Source organism: Oncorhynchus clarkii, chromosome 33 (assembly GCF_045791955.1).
Source record: "Oncorhynchus clarkii lewisi isolate Uvic-CL-2024 chromosome 33, UVic_Ocla_1.0, whole genome shotgun sequence".
NCBI classification, from domain to species: domain Eukaryota; kingdom Metazoa; phylum Chordata; class Actinopteri; order Salmoniformes; family Salmonidae; genus Oncorhynchus; species Oncorhynchus clarkii.
Window position 1 is genome coordinate 3,765,006 of NC_092179.1, and position 23,736 is coordinate 3,788,741.

The window sequence follows — 23,736 nt, forward strand, 5'->3', positions numbered from 1 at the left end:
TCCTGCTTACAAGCAAAAACTAAAGCTGGGAGTACCAGTGACTCGCTCAATACGGAAGTGCTCAGATGACGCGGATGCTACACTACAGGACTGTTTTGCTAGCACAGACTGGAATATGTTCCGGGATTCATGCAATGGCATTGAGGAGTACACCACCTCAGTCACAGGCTTCATCAATAAGTGCATCAACGACGTCGTCCCCACAGTGACTGTACATACATATCCCTACCAGAAGCCATGGATTACAGGCAGCATTGAGCTAAAGTCTAGAGCTGCCGCTTTCAAGGAGCGGGAGACTAAACCCAACGTTTATAAGAAATCCCACTATGCCCTCAGACGAACAATCAAACAAGCAAAGCGTCAATACAGGATTAAGGTTGAAGCCTACAACACCGGCTCTGATGCTCGTCGGATGTGGCAGGACTTGAAAACTATTACGGACTACAGAGGGAAACCCAGACACGAGCTGATCAGTGACGCAAGCCTACCAGACGAGCTAAATGCCTTTTACGCTCACCTCGAGGCAAGCAACACTGAAGCATGCACGAGAGCACCAGCTGTTCTGGAAGACTGTGTGATAATGCTCTCGGTAGCCGATGTGAACAAAACCTTTTAAACAGGTCAACATTCACAAAAGCTGCTGGGCCAGACGGATTACCAGGACGTGTACTCAAAGCATGCGTGGCCCAACTGTCAAGTGTCTTCACTGACATTTTCAACTTCTCCTTGACCGAGTCTGTAATACCTACATGTTTCAAGCAGACCACCATAGTCCCTGTGCCCAAGGAAGTAAAGGTAACCTGCCTAAATGATTACTGCCCCGTGCTTTGAAAGACTGGTCATGGCTCACATCAACAGCATTATCCCAGACACCTTAGACCCACTCCAATTCGCATACCGCCCCAACAGATCCACAGATGATGCAATCTCAATTGCATTCCACACTGTCCTTTCTCACCTGGACAAAAGGAACACCTATGTGAGAATGCTGTTCATTGACTACAGCTCAGCGTTCAACACCATAGTGCCCACGAAACTCATCACTAAGCTAAGGACTCTGGGACTAAACAGCTCCCTCTGCAACTGTATCCTGGACTTCCTGATGGGCTGCCCCCAGGTGGTAAGAGTGGGCAACAACACGACTGCCTCGCTGATCCTTAACACTGGGGCCCCTCAAGGGTGTGTACTTAGTCCCCTCCTGTATTCCCTGTTCACCCACGACTGCGTGGCCAAGCACGACTCCAACACCATTAAGTTTTCTGACGACACAACAGTGGTAGGCCTGATCACCAACAACGATGAGACAGCCTATAGGGAGGTCAGAGAACTGGTATTGTGGTGCCAGGACCACAACCTCTCCCTCAATGTGAGCAAGACAAAGGAGCTGATCGTGGACTACAGGAAAAGGCATAGAAAACAGGCTCCCATTCACATTAACAGGCTGTAGTGGATCAGGTCGAAAGTTTTTCAAGTTCCTTGGTGTCCACATCACCAACGAACTATCATGGTCCAAATTTACCAAGACAGTCATGAAGAGGGCACGACAAAACCTTTTCCCCATCAGGAGACTGAAAAGATTTGGCATGGGTCCACAGATCCTCAAAAGGTTCTACAGCTGCGCTGCCCGAGAGCATCCTGACCAGTTGCATCACCGCCTGGTATGGCAACTGCTCTACGCTACAGAGGGTAGTGTGAACAGCCGAGTACATCCCTGGGGATGTCGAAAGTCGAAAGTTTTTCACAATTCCTGACATTTAAACCTAGTATTAATACGGCTGCGTAGTGCCATGGTGTTTATACTTATGTACTATTGGTTGCCCAGATGAACGTGGTACCTTCAGGTGTTTGGAAATTGCTCCCAAAGATGAACCATACTTGTGGAGGTCCTACAATTTTTGGGGGCTGATTTTATTTAGATTTTCCCATGATGTCAAACAAAGAGGCACTGAGTTTGAAGGTAGGCCTTGAAATACGTCCACAGGTGCACCTCCAATTTACTCAAGTGATGTCAATTAGCCTATCAGAAGCTTCTAAAGCCATGACATAATTTTCTGGAATTTTCCAAGCTGTTTAAAGGCACAGTCAACTTAAGTCTGTGAACTTCTGACCCACTGGAATTGTGATACAGTGAAATAATCTGTCTGTAAACAATTGTTGGGAAAATGACTTGTCATGCACACAGTTGATGTCCTAACCGACTTGCCAAAACTATAGTTTGTTGACAAGAAATTTGTGGAGTTGTTGAAAAAGAAGTTTGAATTATTCCAACCTAAGTGTATGTAAACTTCAGACTTCAACTATATATAATAGGCGGTGTCAGAAGAAAGCCCATAAAATTGTCAGAGACTCCAGTCACCCAAGTCATAGACTGTTCTCTCTGCTACCACACGGCAAGCGGTACCGGAGCGCCAAGTCTAGGACCAGAAGGCTCCTCAACAGCTTCTACCCCCAAGCCATAAGACTGCTGAACAATTAATAAAACCGCCACCGGTCAATTTATTGGCCCCTCCCTTTTGTACACGCAGCTACTTGCTGTTTATTATCTATGCATTCACCCCCACCTACATGTACAAATGACCTCAACTAGCTTGTAACCCCGCACATTGACTTGGTACCAGTTCCCCTGTATATAGCCTCGTTATTTTTATTCTTATTGTGTTACTTTTTATTATTACTTTTTATTGTAGTCTAAATGGTAAATATTTTCTTAACTCTTCGTGAACTGCACTGTTGGATAAGGGCTTGTAAGTATGCATTTGACTGTAAAGTCTACACTTGTTGTATTCGGCGCGTGTGACAAATAAAGTTTGATTTGATAAGGAAATCTCCACCAGGTGGGATTTTCCTCTTCCTCAACCAGCCGGTGAGATTGATTCTGTTGACTCGATTAGTTTGTGCCTGTATTGGATTACTTATATTTTTGTATTTTGAAGGGGGGTTGCTCATTTTTTGATTTGATTGACTTTGGGACCATTTTTTGTTGGGCTCGGGACTTGGACATTCAGAACTTTATTTGGGGTCTAATTGAATTGAGATTGTGAATTTATACACTTTACATGACAATATGCTTCTTTTGCTCACGTTATTTATTTTGTCTGTCTTGCTTCGGTCACTCATATGAACACCTTGTTTCTTGGAACTTTTAATCAAATCAAATCAAATTTTATTTGTCACATACACATGGTTAGCAGATGTTAATGCGAGTGTAGCGAAATGCTTGTGCTTCTAGTTCCGATAGCATAGTTTGCTATGCAAGCTGATTTTTCGACTGGTGGCCAGTACTGGGAGACTTGTTCATTTTATTTTTATGAGAGTTATGTTGCTAATATGGCTGGTGTCGGGTCTGACCGTAGCCATTTAGAGGTACAAACAGACATTGACCCAGGGCAAGATGAAGCAGGCCAAGGTACACCGCCCTTCAACCCTGGGCCTGGCGTTACCTTTTGAAATCCTGTGGCTCAAATATATCATCACTGTTGTGTGAGTTGACAGTATGGAGGAAGATGATGATGGTGGTGGTAAAAGTGCCACACTTACTACTACAGTTGATTTGGAGGGAGTCAACAACACTGTCAAAGGATTCCAAGATCAAGTAAACACTCTGGAGAATGCTGTGAACAGAGAGGCCAGCCTCAGAGTTTGAGGAGCAACGATTTGAGGCCATGGAAGTGACAATGAAAAACTCACTAGCCCACCTGGAGCAAGCAGTGGTAAAATGTATGCTCAGAAGAGCGGAGAAATGGGACAAGGAGATCTCTAAAGTCAAATCCACAAGCACCCCATCCTCTAATATAATATTCTGCTGTCACATCCCTGATCTCAGTAATATACCAAAAGGAGCATCATGAAGTTCCCATTCCATGTACTCAAAGCTTTTCCATAGTCCTCACGGGACCTGGTGGGTCGCTAAAAAAAAAATATGTTAACAATTGGGCAGAATTCAATCGTTTTTTCCTGTTTTGCTTTCTTACCATCTGATTACCTGACTGACGTTGAAGAACAGGGGAAGAAACATTTTTCAACATCCAGACCGATAGATTCGGGACTTTTCTTATGATTACAGGGCATTGTGCCTGAAATGGAAGCCGGACATGTCAGAGACTGCGATGGCGAGAAAGCTCTTGAATAATAACTCTTGCTAGCAGTTTAAGAGGATCCGTCATGACCGTTGAGACGTTTGTCAAAGTCTGCTCTATAGTGGAAAAGGACATGGCTTCAAATAAGGATTACTGGGCCAAGGTGAATAACCACCAATCATAAGAGATGGTAGACCTACTAAACACATGGCCATAGCACGCTGAGTTTCTTGCCTTACTGATAGTCCCCATAGAAGTTTGGGGCACCCAAGTGGAGGCTGTGTTAGATACAGGATACACCTTAAGCTTGATGCAGAAGCAGCTATGGTAGCAGTTGCCCAAACCACGTGACCAGCTCATCACGTGGGATTCCAGAGCCTTTGTGCTCACTGATGGAAAGTCTCTCACACACAGACACAGCTGAAGGAAGCTGACCGTAAGGCGCTACAGTGGGTAGTGCGAACGGCCCAGTACATCACTGAGGCCAAGCTTCCTGCCATCCAGGTCCTATATAATAGGCGGTGTTAAAGGAAAGTCTAGAAAATTGTCAGACTCCAGTAACCAAAGTATAGACTGTCTTCTCTGCTACCACACGGCAAGTGTTACCGGAGTTCCAAGTCTAGGACAAAAAAATGCTCCTCAACAGCATCTACCCCCAAGCTATAAGACTGCTGAACAATTTATTAACCCCCCCCCCCCCCCCCACCCAGTCATCCCTCTTGTACACTGCTGCTACTAGCTATAGGGGGTACTGCTACTAGCTGTTTGTTACCTATGCATAGTCACTTTGCCTCCACCTACATGTACAGATTACCTCAACTAGCCTGTACCCCTGCACACTGACTCAGTACCAGTACCCCTGTATATAGCCTTGTTATTCTTATTGTGCTAATTTTTATTATTACTTTTTATTTTAGCCTACTTGGTAAATATTTTCTTCTTCTTGAACTGCTCTGTTGGTTAAGGGCTTGTAAGTAAGCATTTCACGGTAAAGCCTACACTTGTTGTATTCGGCGCATGTGGCAAATAAAGTTTGATTTTATTTGAAAAACCCAATTCACTTGTGTGGCATGGTACTGTGTGGACCCTGGAAACCTACAGTGCATTCCGAAAGTATTCAGACCCCTTCACTTTCTCCATATTTTGTTACATTACAGCCTTTTTCTAAAAGTTATTAAATGCATTTTTTCCTCATTAATCGACACACAATACCCCATAATGACAAAGTGAAAGCAGGTTTTTAGAAATGTTTAGCAAATGTAATAAAAAATAAACTGAAATTACATTTATAAGTATTCAGACCCTTTAGTCAGTACTTTGTTGAACCACCTTTGGCAGCGATTACGGTCTAGAGTCTTGGTTATGATTCTACAAGCTTGGCACACCTGTATTTTGGGAGTTTCTCCCATTCGTCTCTGCAGATCCTCTCAAGCTCTGTCAGGTTGGATGGGGAGTGTCACTGCACAGCTATTTTCAGGTCTCTCCAGAGATGTTCGATCGGGTTCAAGTCCGGGTTCTGGTTGGGCCACTCAAGGACATTCAGAGACTTGTCCTGAAGGCACTCTTGCATTTTCTTGGCTGTGTGCTTGGGGTCGTTGTCCTTTTGGTAGGTGATCATTCACCCCAGTCTGATGTGTGAGTGCTCTGGAGCAGGTTTTCATCAAGGATCTCTCCGTTCACCTTTTTCTCTGTCCTGACTAGTATCCAAGTCCCTGCAGCTGAAAAACATCACACAGCATGATACTGCCACCACCATGCTTAACTGTAGGGATGGTGCCAGGTTTCTTCCAGATTGGCATTCAGGCCAAAGAGTTAAATCTAGGTTTCATCAGACCAGAAAATCTTGTTTCTCATGGTCAGAGTTCTTCAGGCTCCCTTTTGGCAAACTCCAAGCGGGCTGTGGTGTCTTCTACTGAAGAGTAGCTTCCATCTGGCCACTCAACCATAAAGGCCTGATTGGTGGAGTGCTGCAGAGATTGTTGTCCTTCTGGAAAGGTTCTGCCATCTCCAAGAGGAACTCTGGAGCTCTGTCAGAGTGACCATCGTGTTCTAGGTCACCTCCCTGACAAAGGCCCTTCTCCCTCGATTGCTCAGTTTGGCTGGGCGGCCAGCAATGGGAAGAGTCTTGGTGGTTCCAAACTTCTTCCATTTACGAATGATGGCCACTGTTCTTTGAGACCTTCAATATTGCAGAAATGTTTTGGTACCCTTCCCCAGATCTGTGCCTCGACACAATCCTGCCTCTGAGCTCTATTGACAAGTCCTTCAACCTCATGGCTTGTTTTTTGCTATTTTATGCACTGTCAACTGTGGGACCTTTATATAGACAGGTGTGTGCCTTTCCAAATCATGTCCAATCAATTGAATTTACCACAGGTGGACTCCAATCAAGTTGTAGAAACATCATCTCAAGGATGTTCAATGGAAACAAGATGCACCTGAGTTCAATTTCGAGTCTTCTAGCAAAAGGTTTGAATACTTCTGTAGATAAGGTATTTCTATAAATTTGCAAAAAAATCTTAACCTGGTTTCGCTTTTTCTTTATGGGGTATTGTGTTTGGATTAATCTATTTTAAGAATAAGGCTGTAACGTAACAAAATGGGGAAAAAGTAAATGGGTCTGAATACTTTCAGAATGCACTGTATACCCCACTTTGCTGACCTTGCCTCTCCGTTGAACAACCTCATGCAGAAAGGAGTGAAGTGGGAATAGACTGAGAAATGCCAGCAGTGTGTGGACCAGCTGCATCGCCCTAGAAAAGCCTCCGGCTCTCACAACCTGACCTGACCTTGCCTTTCCAGGTACACACTGACGCCAGCACCGTGGGTCTTGGGAGCAGTCCTGACACAGAAAATCAATGGGATGAGAGGGTCATAGCATATTCCTCCAGAGGTCTGAAAGGGGCAGAGTACAACTACTCTACTTTGGGAAAGTAGTGTGTTGTGGGCAGTTGAGAATGGCGCCATTATTTGGAAGGAGTTCCGTTTTATGGGCTGCAATTGTTCAAGTATACTACTGTTTACAAGAAATGTGTGAAGTGATTGACTCCAACCTAAGTGTATGTAAACTTCTGACTTCAACTGTATATGTCAACTTACCCTCGTTGTCTCACTTGCTGTTTTTCAGCAACAGTTTTCGACAACCATCCACCACCCTCACCACCACCAGCTATAATAACCTTAAGGCACATCATTGGAGCTCCTCTTCCCCAGTGGGGTGGGTTTCGATGCCAGCAGCCCCACATCAAATCAAATTTATTTATATAGCCTGTTGTACATCAGCTGATATCTCAAAGTGCTGTACAGAAACCCAGCCTAAAACCCCAAACAGCAAGCAATGCAGGTGTAGAAGCACGGTGGCTAGGAAAAACTCCCTAGAAAGGCCAAAACCTAGGAAGAAACCTAGAGAGGAACCAGGCTATGAGGGGTGGCCAGTCCTCTTCTGGCTGTGCCGGGTGGAGATTATAACAAAACATGGCCAAGATGTTCAAATGTTCATAAATGACCCGCATGGTCAAATAATAATAATCACAGGCACAACACGGCCAGGTGGACTGGGGACAGCAAGGAGTCATCATGCCAGGTAGTCCTGAGGCATGGTCCTAGGGCTCAGGTCCTCCGAGAGAGAGAAAGAGAGAATTAGAGAGAGCATACTTAAATTCACACAGGACACCGGATAAGACAGGAGAAGTACTCCAGATATAACAAACTGACCCTAGCACCCCGACACAAACTACTGCAGCATAAATACTGGAGGCTGAGACAGGAGGGGTCAGGAGACACTGTGGCCCCATCCGATGAGACCCCCGGACAGGGCCAAACAGGAAGGATATAACCCCACCCACTTTGCCAAAGCACAGCCCCCACACCACTAGAGGGATATCTTCAGCCACCAACTTACCATCCTGAGACAAGGCTGAGTATAGCCCACAAAGATCTCCGCCACGGCACAACCCAGGCAGGAAGATCACATCAGTGACTCAACCCACTGAAGTGACGCACCCCTCCTAGGGACGGCATGAAAGAGCACCAGTAAGCCAGTGACTCAGCCCCTGTAATAGGGTTAGAGGCAGAGAATCCCAGTGGAAAGAGGGGAACCGACCAGGCAGAGACAGCAAGGGCGGTTCGTTGCTCCAGAGCCTTTCCGTTCACCTTCACACTCCTAGGCCAGACTACACTCAATCATATGACCCACTGAAGAGATGAGTCTTCAGTAAAAACTTAAAGGTTGAGACCGAGTTTGCGTCTCTCACATGGGTAGGCAGACCATTCCATAAAAATGGAGCTCTATAGGAGAAAGCCCTGCCTCCAGCTGTTTGCTTAGAAATTCTAGGGACAAGTAGGAGGCCTGCGTCTTGTGACCGTAACGTACGTGTAGGCATGTACGGCAGGACCAAATCAGAGAGATAGGTAGGAGCAAGGCCATGTAATGCTTTGTAGGTTAGCAGTAAAACCTTGAAATCAGCCCTTGCCTTGACAGGAAGCCAGCACTGGAGTAATATGATCAAATTTTGGGGTTCTAGTCAGGATTCTAGCAGCCGTATTTAGCACTAACTGAAGTTTATTTAGTGCTTTATCCGGGTAGCCGGAAAGTAGAGCATTGCAGTAGTCTAATCTAGAAGTAACAAAAGCATGGATACATTCTTCTGCATCATTTTTGGACAGAAAGTTTCTGATTTTTTCAATGTTACGTAGATGGAAAAAAGCTGTCCTTGAAACAGTCTTGATATGTTCGTCAAAAGAGAGATCAGGGTCCAGATTATCGCTGAGGTCCTTCACAGTTTTATTTGAGACGACTGTACAACCATTAAGATTAATTGTCAGATTCAACAGAATATCTCTTAGGGCTACCTGCCGTCGTCCCTCGGAGACGAGGCCATTCCCAAAAATATTTCATACAATTTCATATCAGTGTTTTGTTGTTCATTCAGCCTCTTCTCTTGCTTTTTCTCTCAATCTCCCTCCCTCTTTTCTGCTGTGTCACTGCTTATCTACGTTGAGATGGGGTGATGCTCTGGTAACCAGGGGCAACGCTGGCAGAGCACCGAGTACTGTACCCTGGGATACATGCAAATCTTCTCCTGCTCTTTCTTTCACCGCCTTTCTCTCCTTTCTTTCGTTGTCTCTCTTTCCCTCTACTCTTTCTTTATATTTTTGTTGTCGTCTCTCCTTTCTTTTTCTCTCTCACTCATTTGCATTGGGTATGATTCCAATTTCCAAAACATTGTATGCTCATTTGCATTGATCCGGAGGACGTTTATTGTAATGTTGAAAAGGTTTCAAAGTGATATTAACTGACTGTGTGTTTGTAATGTGTGTGTATCTCTCTAGGTGTGGGACTATGAGGCAGGGGACTTTGAGCGGACACTGAAGGGCCATACAGACTCTGTCCAGGACATCTCCTTTGACCAGACGGGCAAGCTGCTGGCTTCCTGTTCTGCAGACATGACCATCAAGCTGTGGGACTTCCAGGGCTTCGAGTGCATCCGCACCATGCACGGTGAGGGGCTGAGTGTGTGTGTGTGTGTGTGTGTGTGTGTGTGTTCCTCCAAGTGGTATAACAGCATAACAAGCACTACCTACCTCAGGATTTATGTTTTGGCGCCGGACAATGTGACCAGCAAGATTAGAATTAATTGGACATCCATATGTATATACAGTAATAAAGCACTACTTCAAAATATAATATTATTTGCAAACGACTTGTCCTATAGGCTATTTGTTTGAAAATGTTAGGCCTCTTCAATTGAGCCTAGGCATGAACAATTTTAATTAGGCCTAATAAATAACAAAACATGACTGTCTGCGAACAGCAGGGCCAGCAGGTCATGGCTTAAAGCGATCCAGCTTTTGTCAAATAACGTCATATTTGACTTTTCATTGCAGGTTAGGATAATTAACATAACCGAATAATCCTAACCGACTAAGGTTAGGAAAAGGTAAGGGTAACGGAGTTGGGGTTATCTAAAATGCAAAGAAAATCTACTTTTGACGTTAATTTGACAAAAGCTGGATCCCTTCTAGCCATGATTGAGCCGTTGTATATGCCTAAAGGCCGAAACAATCAGGAGATACCTCACCACACCTTTTTGTTTACTCACAAAACCGGAGAGTAACCTCTGTCTGGTGAAGTCCACAAAGCATATTGCATGTGACAAACCGCTACAGCATGTCCTAAAGCCGGCATTTACCGGCTAACAGAAACCCTGACCTACCTACACTGTTAGTGTACTTACATGGTTCCTACCATAGAAATAGAATTCTAGCAGAATTCTAGCCCACCAATTAAGACAATCCACAGCCTCCCACCTAATATCGTACCGAAGCAGGGTTGATCTCAAATGAGTTTTGATTTATATCGCACTGAAGCCTCTGGAGATCACTTGACAGATGCTTTCCTCTCAAGTTTACCAATACCCAAGCTAACAGATGCAGTGAGAATGGGTCTTGATAAACCATTTACCACTTCAGAATTTTTACCGGGACCAGACGGGTTCTCAGCTGAATTTTAAGACATTTTCTAAACAACTCTGTCCACTACTAGCTTCAGCCTACTCCCACTGCTTTGATAAATCTCTATACTCCAGACTTTTTATCATGCCACTATATCACTCATCCGAAAGAAAGATAAGGACCCTCTCTCGCTTTTGGATTGGATATTAAGCTAAAACCCTAGCACTTACCTTCCATAATTAACCCCGATCAGACAGGATTAATTAAAAACAGGCATTATTGTTCAAATTTGAGACACCTGTTTAATATTATACAGTGCATTCAGAAAGTATTCAGGTCCCTTGACTTATTCCACATTTTGTTATAATACAGCCTTTTTCTAAAATGGATGAAATGCATTTTTTCTCCCATCAATCTACACAAAATAACCCATAATGACAAAGCGAAAACGGGTTTTAAGACATTTTTGCAAAAAAAATAAATAATAATATTTACAAAAGTATTCAGACCCTTTGCAATGAGACTAGAAATTGAGCTCCGGTGCATCCTGTTTCCATTGATCATCCTTGATGTTTCTACAACTTGATTGGAGTCCATCTGTGGTAAATTCAATTGATTGGACATGATTTGGAAAGGCACACACCTGTCTATATAAGGTCTCACAGTTGACAGTGCATGTCAGAGCAAAAACCAAGTCATGAGGTCGAAGGAATTGTCCGTAGAGATCCGAGACAGGATTGTGTCGTGACACAGATCTGGGAAATGGTACCAAAAAATGTCTGCAGCATTGAAGATCCCCAAGAACACAGTGACCTCCATCATTCTTAAATGGAAGAAGTATGGAACCATCAAGATTCTTCATAGAGCTGGCCGCCCAGCCAAACTGAACAAACTATAGCCTTTCCATATCATGTCCAATCACTTGAATTTACCGCAGGCTCCCAAGTTGTTGAAACAGCTCAAGGATGATCAATGGAAACAGGATGAGCTCATTTTCGAGTCTCATATCAAAGGGTTTGAATACTTATGTAAATACCTTCTGTTTTTTTGTTTTTTTCTAAAAACCTGTTTGCGCTGTCATTATGGGGTATTGTGTGTAGTTTGAATCGGGGACAAAATGTTTTTAAGACGTTTTTAGAATAAGTCTGTAACTTAACAAAAAGTGAGTCTGAATACTGGTTGTCTGTAACCTGCCATTTTAAAGACCTAAAGGCAAACTTTAAGAAGGTACTAGAACTTGACTTTGAGCGCTGGTTGCTTCTTCCCTTTTATCTGGATGCATAAATACTGTGAAAATGAATGTCTTACAAAGGTTTATCGCTGATTTCATTCTTTTTTTCTTTTCTTTCTTACAATATACACATGCAACAAGTTCAAAGATTTTACTGAGTAACAGTTCATATTCAGTGGCAAGAAAAAGTATGACCCTTTTGGATTGACCTGGATTTCTGCATAAATTGGTCATCAAATGTGATCTGATCACAACAATAGACAAACGTAGTGTGCTTAAACTAATAGCACACACATTATTAACTATATTGAAAACATAATTTAAACATTCACAGTGTAGGTTGGAAAAAGTATGTGAACCCCTAGGCTAATGACTTCTCCAAAACCTAATTGGAGTCAGGAGTCCGCTAACCTGGAGTCCAATCAATGAGACGAGAATGTAGACGCTGCCTTAACCTATAAAAAACACTCACAAAACTTGAGTTTGCTATTCACGAGGCGTTGCCTGATGTGAACCATCTCAGAAGACCTAAGATTAAGAATTGTTGACTGGAAAGGGTTACAAAGTATCCCTAAAAGCCTTGATGTTCATCAGTCCACAGAAAGACAAATTGTCTATAAATGGTGAAAGTTCAGCACTGTTGCTACTCTCCCTAGGAGTGGCCATCCTGCAAAGATGACTGCAAGAGCACAACGCAGAACGCTCAATGAGGTTAAGAAGAATCCTAGACTGTCAGCTAAAGACTTACAGAAATCTCTGGAACATGCTAACATCTCTGTTGACGAGTCTAGGATACGTAAAACACTAAACAAGAATGGTGTTCATGGGAGGACACCACGGAAGAAGCCACTGCTGTCCAAAAAAAACATTGCTGCACGTCTGAAGTTTGCAAAAGAGCATCTGGATGTTCCACAGTGCTACTGGCAAAATATTCTGTGGACAGATGAAACTACAGTTGAGTTGTTTGGAAGGAACACACACCACTATGTGTGGAGGAAAAAATGGCACAGCACTCCAACAACAAAACCTCATCCCAACTGTAAAGTTTGGTGGATGGAGCATCATGGTTTGGGGCTGCTTTGCTGCCTCAGGGCCTGGACAGTTTGCTATCAATGAAATGCATTTCCAAGTTTATCAAGACATTTTGCAAGAGAATGTTAGGCTATCTGTCCGCCAATTGAAGCTCAACAGAAGTTGGGTGATGCAACAGGACAACAACACAAAAGTAAATCAACAACAGAATGTCTTCAATAGAAGAAAATACGCCTTCTGCAGTGGCCCAGTCAGTCCTGACCTCAACCCGATTTGAGATACTATGGCATGACCTCGAGAGCAGTTCACACCACACATCTCAAGAATATTGCTAAACTGAAACGGTTTTGTAAAGAGGAATGGTCCAAAATTCCTTCTGATCGCTGTGCAGGTCTGATCCGCAACGGCAGAAAACGTTTGGTTGAGGTTATTGCTGCCAAGGGAGGGTCAACCAGTTATTAAATCCAAAAGTTCACATACCCTGCACTGTGAATGTTTACACTGTGTGTTCAATAAAGACAAACATATATAATTGTTTGTTATTAGTTTAAGCAGACTGTGTTTGTCTAATGTTGTGACCTACATGATAATCCAATAAAATTTTATGACCAATTTATGCAGAAATCCAGGTATTTCTACAGGGTTCACATACTTGTTCTTGCCACTGTACATAAATCAGTCAATTGAAATAAATTACTTATGTGAAATCCATAGATTAGGGTCTGACTGATAATACAGATATACCTCTGGTCACAGATACCGTAAAAAAATAAACAAGTAGGGGCGTGGATCAGAAAACCAGTCATTATCTGATGTGACCACCATTTGCCTCATGCAGTGTGACACATCTACTTCGCATCTCAGGCTGTTGATTGCGGAATGTTGTCCCTCTCTTCAATGGCTGTGCCAAGTTGTTGAATATTGGCGGGAACTGGAATGCGCTGTTGTATACGTTGATCCAGAGCATCCCAAACATGCTCAATGGGTGACATGTCTGGTGAGTATGAAGGACATGGAAGAACTGGAACATTTTCAGCTTGACACGGGGCCGTGCATTATTATGCTGAAAAATGTGATGGCGGCAGATGAATGGCATGACAATGTGCCTCCAGAAATTATTTAGTTGTGCAAACCCACAGTTTCATCAGCTGTCTGGGTGGCTGGTCTCGGATGCTTCCGAAGATGAAGAAGCCTGATTGGAGGTCCTGGGTTGGCGTGGTTACACGTGGTCTGTGAGGCCAGTTGGACGTGCTGACAAATTCTCCCCTTTCGGTCCCCGGGACAACAGAAGCACTGCCGTCTAACAATGTGAAAATGTCCAAATCCTTACATGTACATAACCCATCTAAAGATACAGTGCATTTGGAAAGTATTCCGACCATCCTGAGCATCATAGCAAAGGGTCTGAATACTTATTTACGTAAGGTATTTTTTTTAATACGTTTCTAAAAACCTGTTTTTGCTTTGTCATTATGGGATATTGTGGCGATTCAGGAAAAACGTATTTTATCCATTTCAGAATAGGGCAGTAACGTAGGAATGTTGAAAAATTCAAGGGGTCTGAATACTTTCCGAATGCATTGTATCTAACTGAAGTTATCTGAAATTGTAAACCATGAAATATGTATTATTTTTATACAGTGGGGAGAACAAGTATTTGATACACTGCCAATTTTGCAGGTTTTCCTACTTACAAAGCATGTAGAGGTCTGTAATTTTTTATCATAGGTACACTTCAACTGTGAGAGATGGAATCTAAAACAAAAATCCAGAAAATCACATTGTATGATTTTTAAATAATTAATTAGCATTTTATTTATTACACTTCAACTGTGAAAGATGGAATATAATGCAAATTAATTACTTAAAAATCATACAATGTGAAAATTACAGACATGCTTTCTAAATAGGAAAACCTGTAAAATCGGCAGTGTATCAAATACTTGTTCTCCCCACTGTATACATACACATACAGTACCAGTCAAAGGTTTGGAACACACCTACTCATTCCAGGGTTTCTTTACTGTTTGCTGCAATATAGAATAATAGTGAAGACATCAACACTATGAAATAGCACACATGGAATCAAACAAATCAAAATATATTTTAGATTCTTCAAAGTAGCCACCCTTTGCCTTGATGACAGCTTTGCACACTCTCTCAACCAGCTTCATGAGGAATGCTTTTCCAACAGTCTTGAAGGAGTTCCCACATATGCTGAGCACTGGCTGCTTTTCCTTCACTCTTTGGTCCAACTCATCCCAAACCATCTCAATTGGGTTGGGTGATTGTGGAGGCCAGGTCATCTGATGCAGCACTCCATCAATCTCTCCTTATTGGTGAAATAGCCCTAACACAGCCTGGCGGTGTGTTTTGGGTCATTTGTCCTGTTGAAAAACAAATGATAGTCCCACTAAGCGCAAATCAGATGGGATGGCGTATCGCTGCAGAATGCTGTGGTAATCATGCTGGTTAAGTGTGCCTTGAATTCTACAGCATACAATGACATCCAACTTTGTGGCAACAGTTTGGGGAAGGCACTTTCTGTTTCAGCATGATGATGCCCCGTGCACAAAGCGAGGTCCAAAGAGAAATGGTTTGTTGAAAATCGGTGTGGAAGAACTTGACTGGTCTGCACAGAGACCTGACCTCAACCCCATCGAACACCTTTGGGATGAATTGGAACGTCGACTGCGAGCCAGGCCTAATCATCCGACATCAGTGCTGGACCTCACTAAGGTTCTTGTGGCTGAATGGAAGCAAGTCCCCGCAGCAACGTTTCAACATCTAGTGGAAAGCCTTCCCAGAAGAGTAGAGGCTGTTATAGCAGCAAAGGGGGGACCAACTCCATATTAATGCCCATGATATTGGAATTAAATGTTAGAGCATTTGTCCTTATACTTTGGTCATGTAGTGTATGTATGAAACATGACCTGAAAACCCTGAATAAATATTTCTAAAAAGAAATATAATTATTCTATATAATTTGGTTACTACTATGTAATTACTGTAAAGTGGAACTGTTTCTTTTGTATTAGGTTTACTGATATCTCTTTCCCTCTCTCCGCCGTCTGTTTCAGGTCATGACCATAACGTGTCGTCTGTAGCCATCATGCCCAACGGAGACCACATAGTGTCCGCCTCCAGAGACAAGACCATCAAAATGTGGGAGGTGGCCACTGGGTGAGACACACAAACACACTTATCGAATGATGTAAAAAGGGCTTTATAAATACATTTGATTGAAATACATTTGATTGACTTCTCACTTATCAGGTGCTGAAATACTTAATCTCATGTTTTATTAATCTAGTGGCAGACACATTCTGGTGTTGCAAAATGTCTCGTATATGAGTGTTGCTGCAGTAGTGTATGTATATAACTCTTGAGTGTTTTCTTTCTCTAGGTATTGTGTAAAGACATTTACAGGCCACAGGGAGTGGGTGAGGATGGTCCGGCCCAACCAGGATGGTTCTCTTATCGCCAGCTGTTCCAACGACCAGACGGTGCGTGTGTGGGTGGCCACCTCCAAGGAGTGTAAGGCTGAGCTGCGAGAGCACGAACACGTGGTGGAGTGTATCGCCTGGGCCCCCGATACCGCTCACCCTACCATCCTGGAGGCTACCAGCTCGGAGGTGAGGAGAACCTCTATGTACACACACTAACCCTAATCCTGACTCAGTAACCCAGCGTTTCCCAAACTGTCCTGGGGACCCCAAGGGTTGCACATTTTGTTTTTCACCTAGCACTACACAGTTGATTCAAACTAATCAACTAATCATCATGCTTTCATTATTTGAATCAGCGGTATAGTGCTAGAGCAGAAAACGAAGCATGCACCCCTTGTGGTCCCCAGGACCGAGTTTGGGAAACACTGCAGTAACCCTATTTGTGACCCGTTTCAGGAAACTTGGCGTATGTCGCAAGTATCAACTTCACAAGAGAGCCATTCATTTTTTATCAAAATGCTTTTTTGGGCAGAAATACCATCTTGAACATGTAAACTTTCATGTGCCTTAATAACAAACTTGTATGCCATCTGTAAATACGAATACAATTGTTACATTACAAGCCTTGTTGATTAAGCACACAGAAAAATCCAGCAACCTTCCCACTAGCCATTATTGACTGAGATAATGAGTGGGCTGGACATGCAGAGAGAGGAGTTTGAATTGGTCTGCCATATAGAAGGCTTCGGTCTATTTGAGCTGGTCAGTCTGTGTTGGTAATCCTGTCGAACGCAGCTTTTTTTAAATGTATTGTGTAGTGGAGCTGCATAAGTGTTGCTCTCCACTTCCTCTCCACTTCCTGGAGGATCAAGTTTTGAAATCAGTGGAATTAGAGTATGATAGTTAAAGAGATGGAGGAAACACCTGCCTCCGGATTACATCTTCAAACTAAGGGGAACCGTGGCATGGTCTTCATGACAGGGAGACACGTCCATGCACGATGATGTATATAGGTAAGATAGTCTAGCTAGCTATGTTTTCAGATATTCATTTTCAAATTTTGACAGAAAGTGGTTTAATTTCAAGCTAAAGTGTACTATTAGCTAGTTGGCTAACGTTAGCTGGCTGGCTCCATAGCTAACATTATGTGTATGACTATTCGTATCCCAGAACCGTTTGCTTTGCTAGTTAAAGACTAATGTTAGCTAGCTAACATTGAACCTGGTTGGTTAGCTCCCTGCAGATTCATGCAGGGTAGTAACGGCATGATTTGGCACTATGTTCATTGTTGTTTAACTAGCTAACGTTTGCTGGCTGGCTCGTTAGCTAACGTTATGTGACGTGTGTTTGTGTGTCTGATCTTGAACATTGTTTACCTAGCTAGGTTCATTGTTTACCTAGCTAGCTAGCTACGTGTCTTAAGCTAAAGGATACAGCACGCGTTGAATATAGCCAGTGTCAGTAAACGTCGGCAATAAAAGTGTAATGAAATTGTTGCCAGCAGAGCTGGTTAGGCTGTTTTCATGTTATCCAGAGGTAAACAAATCATTGACCAGAGCCTCAAGTGTGCACTCTGAACGCAAGGAGATGGGTGGGGCTAAAGCTTAAGAGGGTGTGAACGATGCTGAATGGGTTTAGACAAATAAGAGCTCTATAGTAGGTACCAAAATATTCAAGGTCCATTTTCTCAAAAGTGAGTTTACAAGTTTAGCAACTTTCAAAGCAGAATTACTTTCCCATTGTTCCACAAAAAATCAGTGTATGATGTACCATTTTGTCTCTACTATCCAATGTAAAAAAACACAATTTAAAATGTTGCTACATAAGACCAAATCCAGATGGTGAGTCACATTTGGTTAGGGTTGCAAAGATTTGGTAACTCTACCAAAATTCCAAGGTTTACCAGAAATCCTGGTTGGAGGATTTCCAGAATCAGGCAGGAATAAGCAGGAAATCCGTAAGCCTCCAACCAGGGTGTCTGTGAAACCTGGAATTTAAAGACTCTCTGGTGGTGTCTTTGAAAACCAGTGAACATAGTACCAGAGCTCAACCAATAAGATAGCAGATTTTTTTTAAAGGCATATTTTTGGCATTTTATGCTTTATTGGATAGAGAAGAGACAGTAGAACGATGATTTTTGGTGCAATAGCAGTGGGCTGGATTCAAACCCATGTGACAGCGGTAAATGTGATCCAGAGGCAGTGGTTTAAGACCAATAGGCCACAAGATTGCAGGATTTTAACCATGAGAAATGAAAAGGGCAGCTAGTGTCAAACCATTCTGTAACCCTCTGTAATTTTCTAGATATTAATTTCAAAACCTTGGGTACTTTTGTAGGTTAACAATGTAACGGTGCATACACACTTGTTTTTAAATGATGAGCATATTCTCTCTCCCCCTCCCTCTTTCTCTCTCTGTAGAGTAAGAAGAATGGGAAGTCTGGTCCGTTCCTTCTCTCTGGCTCTAGAGATAAGACCATCAAGATGTGGGACATCAGCACTGGCATGTGCCTTATGACTCTGGTGAGAGAGTGTGTGTGTGTGTGTGTGTGACCTCCTAATCAGGTAACCCGATTGGTTTCCAGTGTTTTTTTTCACAGGTTGGTCTAGTACAGTGTTTCCCAACGCCGGTCCTCAAGTACCCCCAACCGTACACATTTTCATTGTAGCCCCAGACAAACACACCTCATTCAAGTCAAGGGTTTGATGATTAAGTTGAATCGGGTGTGCTTGTTTGGGCATACAATAAAACATGTACTGTTGGGGGTACTCGAGGACTGGAGTTGGGAAACACTGGTCTAGTGTGTGTAACGTGTTCTATCCTCCGTCTAGGTGGGTCATGATAACTGGGTGCGTGGTGTGTTGGTGCACCCTGGAGGCAGGTTCATAGTGAGCTGTGCTGATGATAAGACTCTGAGGATCTGGGACTACAAGAACAAGCGCTGCATGAAGACCCTGTGTGCCCACGAACACTTTGTTACCTCTCTGGGTAAGAGTGTGTTTGTATCCACGTGTCTGTGGGCATTCCCTCACATTGTTGTACGTCTCGTCACAACCACCTGTTTCTGTGTGTAATCTCCAACACACTTCTGCCAGTTCCACAGTTCTGCCTCCACCCAGTCCATCTTCCATTGTCTCTTACATCTGTATCTCTGTCTTCCAGATATGCACCGGACTGCTCCATACGTGGTAACAGGCAGCGTTGATCAGACAGTCAAAGTGTGGGAGTGTCGCTGAGTCTGCCCTGCAACCTCCCTATCCTCATCCTCCTCTCTACCCCACAACCACCTCTTTTCCCAAAAACTCACCGCAGCCTCCTCCTTTATCCCCCCCAAACAGCAGCCCTATAACCCCCCCTCCCCCCCTATCCTACCCTGTCTCTTTGACACTCACCTAAGCCCCAACTCTCGCACTCCATACCATGGTTACCCAGGCTTTCCGCCCTGCCCTGTTCAAATAAATATTGTCCTTTTATGTAAATTATTCTGGATATAGAGTACGCTTAATAAATGTTACACACTAACACACACATTCTCTCTCACACACACACTAAAAGAGAAAAGTATTCCTTGCATGGTGAATTCACCCAAAACTTGTAAACTGTAAATTTGCATACCGTTGTCATGACGTCCTGATGGGGGTAAATGGTTTGTGTTCTGTCCCAGTGGATGCTGGGTAATTGTGACAGAGTGCACGCAACCCAATCACGTATGTCCTTTAAGGGTTTTATTTAGTGTCTTGCCTCCGCTGTTATAGTCTGACGCTACCTGGGAGAGAGGGAAGGAGAGGAGTGTGAAAGAAGGAAGAGAGGATGAAGTGGGGAGGAGAAGGAGTAGAATAAAAAGATGTGGGGGGGGGGGAGCGGGGGACAAAAAATAGAAATTAACATAGTGTGTGCGCGTTTGTTCATCTGCGTGCGTGCAATGCGTACTGTACGTGTGTACATAGGATAACCTCTTATCATTATCTCTCTCTCTCTGTGTGGTCGTCTGTTTATACAGATGTAGAGAATTCTGTGGAGGCAAGGCTTCTTTCCCTCTGTTTTTACTCCCTCTCTTTCTGACTGACTGACTGGCTTCTAGTAGCTACTCATAGGAGTATGCTCACTAAGTTCTGTGCGCTCGCTCGCTATTTCTCTCTTTTCATATACACATACACTCATACTCACACAGATGCACATACACACGCACAGTAAAATTGTGTATCAATATATCTGGATGTCATTGTTTGCACCATAATTAAAAAATAAAAATCTGTAAATATAACTTTGGCCTTGTTTTTTTTATTTTTTTTTTATCAATGTTGTACAAGTTTTGCACAGCTTCGGGACGCCAAACTACAGTACCGGTCAAGTTTGGACACCTACTCATTTATGCGTTTTTCTTTATTTGTACTATTTTCTACACTGTAGAATAATATTGAAGACATCAAAACTATGAAATAACACATGGAATCATGTAGTAACCAAAAACGTGTTAAACAAATCAAAATATATTTTAGTTTCTTCAAAGTAGCCACCCTTTGCCTTGATGACAGCTTTGCACACTCTTGACATTCTCTCAACCAGCTTCACCTGAAATGCTTTTCCAACAGTCTCGAAAGGAGTTCCCACATATGCTGAGCACTTATTGGCTGCTTTTCCTTAGTCCCACTCAGCGCAAACCAGATGGGATGGCGTATCGCTGCAGAATGCTTTGGTAGTGTAATGGGAATTTAAATGTTTGTGCTTTTCTTAAAACTCATTTCTGTGTTCTAATAACCAATGGATGTGTTCATGCAAGTGACTGATTTAACGAATCCTCACTTAACAGTATCTGGAATTTGGCAGTACGCCCAGACCTTATTTTGAGAACGAGAACAAAATATATCAGTTTCAAGGTCTCGGCTTGGAGAGAAGAAGCCTTGTGCGGTATTGGTCTGTCACATGTTATGAAACAAAACGATAATGATTAATGAATTATGCTAAATCATGCATATATATAACTTGTCTGTGTATAGCCGTATATAAGACAACTGCTGGGTTTGCCCAAAGTGAGCTCCTGATTTACATGTACCATGCTGCATTGAGTTGATTGGAACCTCTCCAGCGCACTGACCAATAAAGGATGATTCATTTAAGATTGACTTTGAGTGTCCCTGTGTAAGAATTTCCATGACCGTAGCCATACTGGTTATGTGTGCCTTGAATTCTAAATAAATCACTGACAGAGTCACTAGCAAAGCACCATCACACCACCACTTTGTAGCAATTTGACCATGAAGGCCTGATTCACGCAGTCTCCTCTGAACAGTTGATTTTGAGATGTGTCTGTTACTTAAACTTTGTGACGCATTTACAGTGGGGCAAAAAAGTATTTAGTCAGCCACCAATTGTTTAAGTTCTCCCACTTAAAAAGATGAGAGAGGCCTGTAATTTTCATCATAGGTACACTTCAACTATGACAGACAAAATGAGAAAAAAAAATCCAGAAAATCATATTGTAGGATTTTTAATGAATTGATTTGCCAATTATGGTAGAAAATAAGTATTTGTTCACCTACAAACAAGCAAGATTTCAGGCTCTCGCAGACCTGTAACTTCTTCTTTAAGAGGCTCCTCTGTCCTCCAATCGTTACCTGTATTAATGGCACCTGTTTTAACTTGTTATCAGTATAAAAGACACCTGTCCACAACCTCAAACAGTCACACTCCAAACTCCACTATGGCCAAGACCAAAGAGCTGTCAAAGGACACCAGAAACAAAATTGTAGACCTGCACTAGGCTGGGAAGACTGAATCTGCAATAGGTAAGCAGCTTGGTTTGAAGAAATCAACTGTGGGAGCAATTATTAGGAAATGGAAGACATACAAGACCACTGATAAATCTCCCTCGATCTGGGGCTCCACGCAAGATCTCACCCCGTGGGGTCAAAATGATCACAAGAACAGTGAGCAAAAATCCCAGAACCACACGGGGGGACCTAGTGAATGACCTGCAGAGAGCTGGGACCAAAGTAACAAAGCCTACCATCAGTAACACACTACGCCGCCAGGGACTCAAATCCTGCAGTGCCAGACGTGTCCCCCTGCTTAAGCCAGTACATGTCCAGGCCCGTCTGAAGTTTGCTAGAGAGCATTTGGATGATCCAGAAGAAGATTGGGAGAATGTCATATGGTCAGATGAAACCAAAATAGAACTTTTTGGTAAAAACTCAACTCGTTGTGTTTGGAGGACAAAGAATGCTGAGTTGCATCCAAAGAACACCATACCTACTGTGAAGCATGGGGGTGGAAACGTGCTTTGGGGCTGTTTTTCTGCAAATAGACCAGGACGACTGATCCGGGCAAAGGGACCAAGACGATTGATCCGTGTAAAGGAAAGACTGAATGGGGCCATGTATCGTGAGATTTTGAGTGAAAACATCCTTTCATCAGCAAGGGCATTGAAGATGAAACGTGGCTGGGTCTTTCAGCATGGCAATGATCCCAAACACACCGCCCGGGCAACGAATGAGTGGCTTCGTAAGAAGCATTTCAAGGTCCTGGAGTGGCCTAGCCAGTCTCCAGATCTCAACCCCATAGAAAATCTTTGGAGGGAGTTGAAAGTCCGTGTTGCCCAGCAACAGCCCCAAAACATCACTGCTCTAGAGGAGATCTGCATGGAGGAATGGGCCAAAATACCAGCAACAGTGTGTGAAAACCTTGTGAAGACTTACAGAAAACGTTTGACCTCTGTCATTGCCAACAAAGGGTATATAACAAAGTATTGAGATAAACTTTTGTTATTGACCAAATACTTATTTTCCACCATAATTTGCAAATAAATTCATTAAAAATCCTACAATGTGATTTTCTGGATTTTTTTTCTCATTTTGTCTGTCATAGTTGAAGTGTACCTATGATGAAAATTACAGGCCTCTTCTTTTTAAGTGGGATAACATGCACAATTGGTGGCTGACTAAATACTTTTTTGCCCCACTGTATTTAGGCTCCAGTCTGAGGTGCAGTTAATTGTCGATTTCTGAGGCTGGTAACTAATGAACTTCTCCTCTGCAGCAGAGGTAACTCTGGGTCTTCCTTTCCGGTGGCGGTCCTCATGAGAGCCAGTTTCATCATAGCGCTTTATGGTTTTTGCGACTGCACTTGCACTTTTAAGAAACTGTTATTTCTCTGTTATTTGAGCTGTTCTTGCCATAATATGGACTTGGTCTTTTACCAAATAGGGCTATCTTCTGTATACCACCCCTACCTTGTCACAACACAACTGTTGGGCTCAAACGCATTAAGAAGGCAAGAAATTCCACAAATTCACTTTGAACAAGGCACACGTTAATTCTAATGCTTTCCAGGTGACTACCTCAATATTTGTATTTATTTATTTCACCTTTAACTATGCAAGTCAGTAAAGAACAAATTCTTATTTACAATCATGGCCTAAAATGCCGCATGAAGCTTGCGAAAATGCCAAGATTGTACAAAGCTGGCATCAAGGCAAAGGGTGGCTACTTTGAAGAAT

At 42.9% G+C, this 23,736-nt stretch overlaps 1 protein-coding gene across 2 annotated transcripts in view; it reads left to right on the forward strand.

Annotated features, from left to right (window-relative positions):
- The window catches only part of LOC139392737 (lissencephaly-1 homolog B), a 43,724-nt gene extending 23,219 nt beyond the window's left edge, over nt 1-20,505 (forward strand). For both annotated transcript variants that reach the window (XM_071140950.1, XM_071140951.1), the window contains exons 6-11: nt 9,408-9,576; nt 15,873-15,975; nt 16,199-16,427; nt 18,662-18,763; nt 19,073-19,229; nt 19,404-20,505. In XM_071140950.1, the coding sequence (XP_070997051.1) occupies nt 9,408-9,576; nt 15,873-15,975; nt 16,199-16,427; nt 18,662-18,763; nt 19,073-19,229; nt 19,404-19,477 (834 nt within the window). In that variant the 3' untranslated portion in view covers nt 19,478-20,505. The remainder of the gene's footprint in view (nt 1-9,407; nt 9,577-15,872; nt 15,976-16,198; nt 16,428-18,661; nt 18,764-19,072; nt 19,230-19,403) is intronic.
- The last annotated feature ends 3,231 nt before the right edge of the window (nt 20,506-23,736 follow it).